The 12529-nt window shown below is 44.4% G+C and overlaps 1 protein-coding gene across 3 annotated transcripts in view; it reads right to left on the reverse strand.

Moving 5' to 3' along the window:
• Positions 1-2210: 2210 nt before the first annotated feature.
• The window catches only part of Ent2 (Equilibrative nucleoside transporter 2), a 41023-nt gene continuing 30704 nt past the window's right edge, over positions 2211-12529 (reverse strand). For all 3 annotated transcript variants that reach the window (XM_077642284.1, XM_077642282.1, XM_077642283.1), the window contains exons 11-13: positions 10487-10598; positions 9053-9138; positions 2211-7393 (exon numbers count right to left, since the gene is read on the reverse strand). In XM_077642284.1, the coding sequence (XP_077498410.1) occupies positions 7067-7393; positions 9053-9138; positions 10487-10598 (525 nt within the window). In that variant the 3' untranslated portion in view covers positions 2211-7066. The remainder of the gene's footprint in view (positions 7394-9052; positions 9139-10486; positions 10599-12529) is intronic.

A 12529-nucleotide genomic window follows, 5' to 3' on the forward strand; every position in this document is an offset into this window, starting at 1 on the left:
CTCACATGGCAAGCAGAAGAGCACTGCATTCTGCCGTTTCTGATCTATGAGAAGCGACTACACGCTTCCCAACAGTAGGTTGTTACAGCCGACAACGGACCGGCACATGACACAGTTTTGAAAGTAGCTATAAAATGGGTGCACAGTCTATGCCACATCCAGGTAAGTGGGCTGATAGTTTACTAATAGCTTTTAAAAATTCCCATTCCTGCAATTCAATCGCTGCAACAATGCTGCCTGCAGAGACCAGGAGCACACGACAAGCTGCGTACCGTTCGGACGGAAAGTTTTGCAAAGCTCGCTTTGGTGTCCGGGTATGTTCGCCAAGAACAGGAGCTAACAGCCTTTCATGCTTAAAAGCCATTTGCATACAAATATGTCGCGAGCGACCATAACCAATCGACCATAATTGGGGTACACAAACTCAGTCTTTAAGCGTGTAACACATCAGCGGTTCCTCTTGCCCACGCAAACACAAGTTTCCTCTTTCACAGTCACAATCATTATGTGAAAGACCACAAGACCTGCATATAAAGCCCCACTTTAACCAAGCTGTACAAACGTGTCTGCGTAGCGTAGCGCTAGTGTGTGACTCACGGCCTGAGGGCCCGAGGTTTCCGATGTGCCGCTGTAGCGTTCCTGTATATGCTCCCAGGACACGCCACTGGTGTGGTTGACGCGATCTATGGGAGCATCTTGTAATTGAGTTGTCCAATTTTTCTGTCACGCCGACACCGTTCTTCTTTGCGACACGGACCTTATGCGCTTTCATGTAAAACTGGTCGTGCGACCCGCCTGCAACCAGTGATGAGAACAAGTGTTCCCACTGGCACCCTCTGCGACCGACGGACGTGCAGAGACGAACTACGCAGTCTTGCGGACTAGCTGCATAATACTCAACAGCTTAAAGTTATATGTGTTGTAGCTATATGACAAAATAAAAACGCTCGCAAGCGGTAGCTTTCAAGAACACGCTGTACATAACAAACCCATTTTCAGCTTCGGTGTTCCTCAGTATTGCATGAGCATTGGTCTAGCTTATTTTTTCCTCCTGCCACATTCCGTGCGCCAAGAAAGAGAAGGCTTAGGAGGTGCCTGTGCGCTTGTTCGAGCCCAAAATGTACATATGTCGTGCCAAACGATAATTCACTCCGATGTATATTTTATTACTCACTGAGGACGCTTGTCGTAATAGTTCAGCATGTCTTCTTCCAGAGGAGGCCGCCGTTACAGCTGCCCATAAATACAGCTTTGAACAGTACAGGTAAGAAAACATAAATCAAATTTAATGAATATTTGTATTTACAATATCCAATAAATAAAAATAAAAATTCGTCATAAACGCAAGACTGTACACACGTACATTAGTGTTCTTTTCTACGAGTTAAGTGTTTGAGTATTGGTTGCGCACCAGTCTGCAAAGGGTTCATGGTTTATGAGGTCCCAAAGCAACACAGACTAACGAGGAACGACGTATCGAAGGGCTCCGGAAATTAAGACTACTTGGGGTTCTAACGTGTACTGACATTGCACAGCACACGTGCTTCTAGAATTTCACCTCCATCAAAAGGCACCGCAGCGGCCGGGATCGAACCCATGTCTTTGGGGCCAACAGCCGAACGCCATAACCACTGAGCCACTGCAGCAGACCGCAAATGTTCGGACCCCCTTGCTGCACGGCGGTAGGTGGGCCGAGTTTGCATGTCGTGGACACAAAATGCAGACGTCTGGTTGTTTGGGATGCCCACACACACGCGCGCATATGACAACACCAGCACCGCTGTACGACAAACTGCAGCCCCACAATTTTGATACGAAAGTCTGGGAAGGCATACAATTGAAGGTGCATATGTTGTCGGTTCGAATCCCTGTGGCAAGCTAGCCTCCAACTTGACTAACACAAATGTAAACTATGTGCAACAAGAAATTGTATGACACAACCTGGAACGCTGTACAAAAAACGGCTGCATCAATCTTGGTACAAATGTCGGTAAAACTGGCACCCCACGCAGGCCGGCCAATGGCGAGTATATATATAGACAAACATGTATAGGATTGTTTTAAGTGGCAGTGCTCGGTTTGCTGTGCGTCATACGGCCACATGCACACCAGTATAAGCATCTAGTCTAGTAGAAATAATTCTCGAGCAAGCACAGATCACAATGCATGAGTAAGACTCAATTTCTTTCAAAGAACCCACATCCAACACCTCCCAGTGCACAAATGGGTTTTATTAATAAAAAGTGCAACACATTAGTCTGAAATATTTTTATCCTTCACGTTGCTTCACCGTGTAATATATATATATGTAAAATTACTGAAACAGTCCAACCGGTCAGACTGATTGCAGCCTTGTAGCAACGACACTCTGCAGGAAACAGTGCTGACCACAGGTCGCACAATGACAGTTACAGCGCCGCGCTGTAGAGACACGTGCAGTACAGTAAACAGCATGGATAGCCAGCAGCCTTTCACAAAGCAAACAGCCATAGAACATACCAACATAACCTGCCCCACCTTCCGATAGGTATACAGTCTTCAAACTTTCTTTTCTTTCACACAAAGTACTCTCCACAAGAACAAGTCAACAATACATCAATGGTACAGATGATGTTTCATATGATGCAAACACTGAACACTTATGTCTAGTGGGGCAAAACAAGCAAATGTGCTAAAAGACAGCACACGCCAGAAGCAAGCATCATTTACTAAGCATACATAAAAGATTGCTGCTAGGCAACCTAGGTTCGACCATAACGCATAGTAAATGAGCTGCCATATGCCGGCCATAATAATAAATACTAGAACAGATGTAGCAGTTCCCTATGACATTAGCAATACACTTCACAAAGTGTTCACAAGATGTGGCAAGTAGTCTGCAAGCAAATGACCATGTCCAGGTAAATAACATGATATAAATGATCAAATGATAGGGCAGTCAGCATAAAAAGTAACTCACCAGACTCTTTTGGATAAAGACAAACTGAAGAAGCTGTGTTTTCAGTGAAGAAGCCCTAACAGATAGCCGTTCATACAAATAGTACAAATGACAATGAGAGAAAACTAGCGTTTAAAGAAAACTCATCTTTCTTTCTACCACATACAGTTGCAGTTCATTAAAATGTCACGGCCAAATCGCATTTCTTTATATTACAAAGACAGTTCACAATAGCCCCTATACTAGAATACAAGCATCAATAACAGCTCACAGGCACCTTAAGCCCAAGGCTTGCAGTACACAATTTGTGTTCAAAATCGCGTCTTGCACGGGCTTTTCAAGGCTGAGCTTGCCAAGAGCCCCATACAAAAGGAGGACATTACAAAACTTGCAATTTACAAAAGGAGGACATTACAAAACTTGCAATTTATTTCTAGCTTCCATCTTCTAATCCCATGGACTGCAAAGGTCTGCACTAAACAGCAGTAGGCAACTACTATTTTGCTAACATTACTAACCTGCGTCAACACCTCCAAGTAGCAACAAACATCAGACAGGTAGATAAGGATGACAAGCCGTGAGAAGACCGCGTAGTGTCATTAGTGCCTAACCAATGCAACACAGTGGTTACACCTGGCAATAATAAAAAGCCTCAGCAAGCAGAAGGTAACTTGCGATTAGTCAACGGTAATTTCCCCCAAAATGCAGCAGCACCAAAGTTTGTTGTACTTCCATACTGCGCCAGCAGTGTTTGCTATCCTTGCTCTACAAGCCATGCTAAAAAAGAGAACTAAGAAAATGACAAGGCTCAGAACATTCACAGTTGCCATTGAAAGCCACAACACTTTAGCAAAAGGAACTGACTCGCAACACAGCCAGCATTACTATACGGTCTCAGGTTGCCTTTGTGAGGTAGCTCTATTGGTCTACGGTTCCCACAGCACTGATGCTGGTGACTAGTCAATTTGTCATTTGCAATGCACCCCAACTGCCATAAGCATCCGATATTGCTGTTCAAGCAGGGAGCTCCACTAGTTTGAATACGTAACTGGGCATGAACACACGGTTAGTGTTAGTTTACCAGTGGCCCCTGAACACACATTGACTTGAGAATATTTGATCTTAACAGCATAGGCTTGACTTATGCTTCTAATCTCGTCACCACGTTTCCTGCAACTGACAGGCAGACAGTAAACTGTAAAAATAGTGCCCAAAGTCAGCTTAGTCAAGAAACTACAAAATAAAAAAAATTGAGCCACAAATGATGACAGAATTTGCACACACCCAGAAAGCCTCGTTTTGAGAGATCACTTCGGAACTTTGAACAAGATCTGACATTTAGATGTCAGGCTGGAGCGCCTATTCTGACCACTAGCATGCTTTTCAAGATAAGTGATAACATATACGGGACACCACGAGACAAAACATACACAGGGATCAAATGTGTCCCAGAAGGCCTCTCCAAAAGCGGCCCCTTCGTAGAGACGCCAAATACAAGAGTGCAACTGCACTGTGTAGTAAGTCACAGAACACCTAATAACTACAAATGCCTCCCGACAAACACGCTTGAATACAGGCACATCTTTTACAACAAACAGGTCAGAAATCTCAACACCTCGTAAAGGAGCAAACCTCTCCAATAACACATCATGAGCAATGAAGCAATACCAGAACAAGACACACTCCTGCTGAAAGTTGCAGCCGTGCTCTTCTTTGGACGATAAGCTAAAGTAAATAAACTACACAGAACAGCTGACAAACAGCACGCTACTTTAACTGGCTAAAGTGAGTGCAGCAACGTATCCAAACAATTTGCTGCAGAAGAGCTCACAGGCTTGTCAACAAATGCATCAGATATAGCCGAAAAAGGCCGGGAAAAAAAAAGCAAACAAAATACCAGCATTTCATAACGGCCTGGCTACAGAGAACCATGGACCAGCACTGATGCTAAGCAACATTGGAACGGTGTGTTGGTCTTATTTTTGTTGCTCATGCTCTGGAGTAAATATGAACTGCAATTAAATTAGCCCTGAGCACGTGGTAACACAGTCTTGGATTTCATCAACAGCTTTAGGTTTTGAGACCTAGGCATTTAGAACTTAAAACTATATTGTATTATCAGCAACAAATGATACACAAAGAAGACAACTAAACCACAAACAGCAAAGTAAGAAGCTCTTAGCTTGAGAAGGCTCAAAGCTAGCACAGGGTGTTTCACTTTGAAGGCACAAAGACTGACCTTTAGAAGTGTTAATCAATCTCACTTGTATTTCTTTCTCCGGTAGCCAACATGTTGGTGTCTTTGTGTTGGCATTTAAGTTGTTTTGTTCGTGTTTCATTCATTGCTAATAGTACATATATCTGGGTCTGCATAACAATACATGTTCGCAATAAGCGCTCTGTGGGTGTCCTCATATTGCTCGCTAGTCTGTCTCGTGAACCTCACGCCAGCATGGTGGAAGCAGCAGCGGAAGTGGTTTGTGACAGTTCAGAGAGAAGGTGTATAGACATCTCCCTTTCGATGCAAAGGTCTATAGGGTGCTAACATATGACACCCAAAAGCAACAGTGAAAATGATCGGACACCAGCACCTCAGCTTTGCTGACAGGGTGCCTGTTTTTGCGCACAGCACTGACAACACTCACAGCAATCAAATCTGCTCACAAATGGTTCAACTAATGTAGTGTCGGGCAAGTTCTGCAATTCCAGGCACTTCACTCAGGGAAGGCTTTCTTTTTTTTTTTAAATCTTGGAATATAAAACAACTGAAACTGTTCGGCCCGTACACAAATTAAGCACTAGCCTGCATCCATCCATGATGCCTGATAATGTAAACGTGCTTGTAATCATGATTTGCAACAAAAACAACTTAAGACAGTCGGGGCAGAAAGTTGGGCCAGTTGGTTTCCTTGCGTCATAAAACTCAAGGCTTATCAATGGCAGCATGCAAACTAGAAAAATAAGGTATAATGTTTTGCAGAACTGCAACAACCTGTTCAAATGATCACATTAACATTACTTTGATGCCATGCAGGACTGCTACCCGTCAACAAAATTTAAAGACAACAGTACAGCACCCACGTGTGCTGCTTTCAATCAAAACCCTGAAAGTTTGCAGATGAGCGTTGCCCATTATTTTTGTACTTCTGATGAAACTGCGCGGCAGCAAATGTGCCATGAAACCAGAGGGGCGAACTCAGAACAAATTACAAATAAAAGAAGGGCCACACATCTTTCTGTGAGCAGCCCCAGAGAAAACAAAGCCGCTGCACTACTGGAAAGTCACGTACGATAGATAAAGTTCCACTCTTGTTTACCCGATGACCTCAGTAGGTTAGCCCACATCGGCTTCTACATAAAGATGCCACGGCAAGAGGCCCTTCGAAAAAATTTTTAAAAACAAAATGTGAATAACCAAATTCGCTGATCAACTGCCGACAATGTCACACAACAGTTTAATGAAGACACTCCAGACATTAGAAGCGACCTGCGGTGCTTGAACATTTTCTATATACAAGTGTAACACGTTGAACTCGCGTTAAATACGCCAGTGTAAAAACTTTCCCACAAGAAACTCCTGCATTCTAGTGACACATTTTGACAACGAATAAGTTAAGGAACTTCTTTCTACATCCTCCAGCTTGTTTCAAGTTACCCCGACATCCGTGTCAATTTTTCCGCATTCACTTGCATCGTGGGGAATCTAGCTGGTGGTGAAATTGCAGACAGAAGCTCTGCCTGCAGCTCACCTGTTGCACAACAAAACCATCGAATACCAGAGCAATATCCGCACTGAATTTTCGTTTTCCAAATCATTCTCAACTGAAGCATCATTCTAGAACCAAGCAATAGCTTAATTTTGCACCCCAGCATCACCGGATGCGACTGTTCCCACCAATCCCCATTCAACACGGGCACTTCCTTTTCAAGGTGGCCGCAAGAGTTGTTGATGCAGAATTACGGACAGAATGCTGCACGCTGAGCTCACCGGCCAGGAAAAAAATTGTCAGCCCTAACGAAATGGCTGCTGCAATATATGCTCTCTTAACCAGGTGATGAAGCTAACAATTAGCCCAATTTAAACGAAAAGCCACTGTCCCAGCAGCAATGTCCCCCCACCCCCGACTCTCAAAACCAGCTTCCCTTGACAATGCGTGGTGCCAAAAACGCTGTGTTTCCTCCCACGACCAGTCCTAGGACCAAGAAGAACGCTGCCATCATGCCAGCAATAGGCGCATGCTCGGGACTGGCGGCTGCCCGGGGTGCGTACATCATGGCCAGGCTGCTGAGGTAGCCGCTCGACCAGGAGAACACAATCATGGCGGCCACGAAGCCCCAGTTGCTGGACACCCAAACGGGCATCACGCGATCTTTGGGCAGGTAGTTGCACAGCAGGAACAACGGCAGGAACACCAGGCGGGCCACCACAGCCACCCAGAGGAACCGTGGACCGGGCTGGCAAGGGACAGTGTAGATTCATTTGTCAAGCAGACAAGTGGTCTTTATTTAATTTCCAAACTGTTTTTCTCATAAGAACACTGAAGAGAATTCGCAACAGAATCTGCAATGTACACTACAAATTTCTAGGCCGGCAATAACAATGTGCAATAAAAGTTAAGCCCTCCTTGACACCTCAGTTTCTTCAGTAGTGTGCAGAGAATAACATAGGAGATAAAAAGACCAAACAATTTTCTCATCCACCATTTTTACATGGCCACTCATCACATGTGCACCTCTCCTACCCAATCTCCACTGGATGAAACCATACAGCCAAAGCCTGCTGTGCATGCACAGTTGATATTAGCAACAGGCGCATGCAACAAATGGCAGCAACTGTGAAGTGCACACTTGCCACAGGTACACAGCAACATTACATTGGCTAAAAGCGTAACCCTCCACACACCAGCAGCTCCTGACTACCAGCGCTTTCAGCAGCTTCCAGTGCACTTCTGTGGCACCCGGTGCAGAATGAAACCGTCTATTTTACGCTGAGTGAATCGGCCTCACTCCTGCAGAACAGCTGTCACCAACTCCCCGAGCAGGCACACCACGCGCCCTTCCGCAGTGTCGCAGGCAATGCGAGCCGTGCTGACATCTGGCCATCTCTGCACCGTGATAATGTGTGTTGTGACGCCGCGTCACAGTCGAACACGGCAGATTTTTCAAGCCCCAAGTCAACATGCAGGTGCCTTTAGCACATATGCACCTTTTAGTCTGGCAGAGGCAATCTGCGGCACTTGACATGCGTGTGATTCCAAGATCTGACTACGTCAAATGCTTGCGCCAGAGCATGCGCGATGGTGCCCTGCCTTTTCCGCACTGGCAAGTATGCTCGCCACCCCCCCCCCCCCCCCCCCCCCCCCTTACAAGAAAGCACGCTCCTGCAAGACAGCTTCCCTGCTGATTTGTGCAAAGGTACGCAGAAGCCATCTTGTTGTGGTGCACTTTCATGCGTAGAAGCATTATATACATATATAATTTATTTCCTTGACAGTGGCATGCACGCCACGCGAGTTCCATTGCATGGGGTCGCTGCAAGTGTTTGTCTTAACCAAAGGATATGTGAAACAGTTCGTCTTAAATGCGCTTTGTTTTTACACACCAAATTGTCTCAGATTGTTTATCTTATTCAAGAATTGGAAACAATGGCAGTCTACTCTATTTGCCTCCCAATCTGTCAAGCAAAAACTCAGAAAATGAGCAACAGAGAACTATTGAACACTGGCTGGGAGTCGCTCAATCGCTCCCACTTTTTCTTGAAATAGGTTGCTTTTAGTGATGCTAAACATTCTGATCAGACAATGAATGCTACTTTGAACATGTTGACACCAAAAACTTTGTATTCAAGCTGTATGTATTAAAGAGTACACGGCGTGCAAACGATGTATCATAAATATGCGACACTGTAAGGTGAAGCATTATTAACCATGCATCAACAGGCAAACCAGCTTTGATTTCAAAGTTTCCATTACAACATTAGGGGATCATCAAAAGATGTGTAAGAGAAAAGTAAAGAGCTGCCACACACACATACGCACACACAAAAAAGTGGTCAAGGAATTGGTACAGCACGTGCTTGTAAGCAAAGATGAAAAAACAAGTTGAAGACCTTACCCAACGAACCCATATGGGGAGAATATTGCCAAGCATGGCAAACAGGTTGAAGAACAGAAAACAGACCGTCGCAGTGAAGTACTTATCTGAGGAGACAAAAAGACCACCGAAAAAGTGATTTAGGACGTTACAACCAAACACGACGACAATGACAAGGTGACAAACTTCCAGAATCAAAAGCCCAAATTAACCGATGATCCTGGGCTCACGCACAATGACCACAGATTTAGTCAGCCCTCTGATACAAGATCCCTAACAGGGATGCTTAAAGGTGCACTAAAGAGCTTTCTGAAAAAACTCGTGTTTGCTTTCACTTTGTTTTTTGTGGTTTTTGCCAAAAAATAGTTTCAGTTGCAGACAACATAGCCACAAATTAAGCCCCTGGAAACAAAAATACGAGTGGACTATTTCTTTCCACGAGACTCAACCTCATCACTCTGTGATGACTACAATCCATGAAGACACCCAAACTAATTTTTATTACCCTTTTTGGACACAGCGTGAATATTAGCTTGATAAAGCCACCGTATCTGTGGTTCAGAGAACATTTCACCAAAACAACAAGCCCTAAGCAAGTGGACTGCGTTATGTCTTTGGCTGCTGCTGCAGGAGCTGATGAGCAAGACCATCTGATCCAGCTGAGCATAGTTTGACCAGCAACCAGCACATGTTCAACGGCCCCTCCATGTACTACTCCGCCAATGACACAGTGGCAAGCCATCATGCGACTGGTTGAAAGGCATTCTGCGTATGCTTTTTGCCATGGAAACCATGCTTTTTGCCATGGCAACCATGTTGGTTGACTCCTCCTAATATCTATGGAGAGCTAACAAAATAAAGCACGAGCCGGGACATTTAATCCCATTAAATAGAGAAATCGGCCACACAGGAAAATAATTCGAAGTTTCTAAGAATGTTCAGAGCGTGTAGGTCAACTTCCCGCGATAAGAAGACAAACACAAAATCCTCTAAAGTGCTGTTTTAAGACGTCAATACAGACTAAAAGAAAAATTATTTTAGCTGTGCTGTTTTGCAACGTGCAAGATCACAGTGGCTGAATTGAACTAACCAGTCATTCACACATGCAATGGTGCCAAGGACAAGGTCAAAGGAAAAAACATACTACCCAAAAGCACACATACAGTTTTCTTAATACACCCGTCCTTTTTCTGCACTGAGGCAGACCTGTCATATGACACCATTTAGCCCAAATACGTACTTATCCTGATCAATACATGCCCATACATTTGGAGCAAAACACATCTGAGATTTTTAACAGCCAAATATTGCTACAATTTCTTCTACATTTGACAGGAAAAGAACGAATCATTTTACAATAGTAAAAGCCAAGTAAAAAAAACTTTTTTTTTTTTCCACTGCAACCCAGATGGCAATGAAAGCAACAGGCGAACAGAATAACCAACATATGCTCACCATCTAGTGGGAACGGTTCGGTGTCAATGCGCTTGATATCAGATGTGACGGAAGGAAACGCAGCCAGCGTGACAAAGAATATCAAGAAGACGTTAACGCACTGTGGCCAAACCTGGAAAGCAAGAACAGCCCTTGTACAGATGACGAATGCACCAAACCACAGCAAGGGCAGTGGGGTGGTAGACCCCAAAGTTCAGGGGCCCCCTTGAGAACAACCAGGGAAAACAGAGAAAAACAGAGAAAAACAGGTTCCCACTACAGCCACAGAGTAAGGTCATTCTCGGCCATGAATGATGCGCAGAACCCTTTGAGCATCAGAGAGGGCAGCTCAAGAGGCAGTAAAGTCTCATTTGCTTCTCTGAAGTAAACCAGAAGGCATAAACTTGAAAAACACTGAACACATGACCAAGAGCACAGCTATGCGGTTCCATAAGCAGCTTTATGGCCAAGTTTTGCCAACAAGTTTACTAAGTTTATGCTGCGCTGCTCAAGTCACGAAACTCAGGGAGAGCCAATGTAAATGTTGTGAATTTGAAAAACTCAATCCCTTTCATTCCCTCCTTCAAGAGACACTGAGGCGAAATAAATGTTGGCCCTGTATCAATAGTATGCCACGTCCTAATCACAAAGAGACCATTCTAAGCAAAAACGGAGTTTTTATAAGCAAATACAGGTGCAAATACAGGTATCGCCATCACCGACCGAGTTCCCAAGTAAAATGTGTTCGTCAACACCTACTTTTGGGTGTGGAAGCCAGAAGTTACCCTACATCGCATTCACTTCAAAACGGAGGCAACCCGTCCTTTTCGGTAAGAACATCTCGAGTTTGAATCCACTAGCGGGAAGATTCTAAAATCCACTTTTCTCGTTGGTAAATGCATCTTTTGGTGTTGGACAAACACCAAAATAGCCAGGAAGACCCAGAGGATCAATTTGTACTGAGGAACTGTCCTCAGTGTCTTTTGGTACCTTCAGGGTACGCTCCAGGTGTACACCCCCTGTACGGCTGCTTCTGTGCATTTCCCTATACAGTCGATCCTGGAAAAATTGAAATCCTAGTTCGCTTTGCATCAGAGTCGCAGTTAACAGGGCTATGGAACCAGCCACGGCCTATCAAAAGAAACCTAATCTTATAATTGGTACACCATACTCAAAACAATCTCGCATAAAAACTAAGGTACAGTTGATTTCTGCAGTGCTTGCAGCAGCTTAGCGAGCGAAGGACATGCGAGAGCTGCAGCAAGCTGCCGGTCAACAAGGTTAGCTTCCCGACACAACTGGTGCACCAAGCGCTGGCTTCCCCTCACGACAGCGGTGTATTGAAAATAGTACGCCGCACCAAAGGCTATCCGCAACCACACCCCACATTCTCTTTGTTATGTGGTTTTATAATGTCTTCATGTGGCTAGCGCTGCAACAAGTTTAAAACAGCACAGCTGGCTTGGATCAGTGCACGAAAAGTGATTGAGACCATTAGGAGAAATGCTACTTGCAGGGGCGCGGCTAGCAGTTCGATATGTATTGAATGTGCTGCTGCACAGGAGTTCAACTAAAAAACTACAGTGATTTACTTTTGCATTGAATTTTCATGGGGATTGTTTATGGCCGTTAGATATAAGCATTATTTCGATATATCCAGAATCAACTTCAACTATATAACCCCTGGATAATCATATAAAGAGCATCAGAGAGGCGTTTCAAAGTGTCTGGCAGCACCTTTCGACCACTCATCCCAGAGCATGACATCAAAGATTGCTTATACTGCAGTAACATGGGCACTTCTGATCCCATTCAAGCCTGACCCCGATTGAACTTTTGAGTGAGCCCTGCATGAATGCTGCTGCATGCTCATGGGGTTGTGTAAATGGTTGCAAAACAAATAAGTTTGTAATAAATGAAGCGTAAACAGAAACACTTCTTATCAAAAATTCCGGGCCTGTGATACAGCTGCACAAAGTGCCATTACAAATGCATGGAAAACACCACACTAGAAGCTGATGCACGTGGACACTGTAAACGTTGGAACTGAAAACGATTATGTAG

This window comes from Amblyomma americanum, chromosome 11 (assembly GCF_052857255.1).
Source record: "Amblyomma americanum isolate KBUSLIRL-KWMA chromosome 11, ASM5285725v1, whole genome shotgun sequence".
Lineage (NCBI taxonomy): Eukaryota > Metazoa > Arthropoda > Arachnida > Ixodida > Ixodidae > Amblyomma > Amblyomma americanum.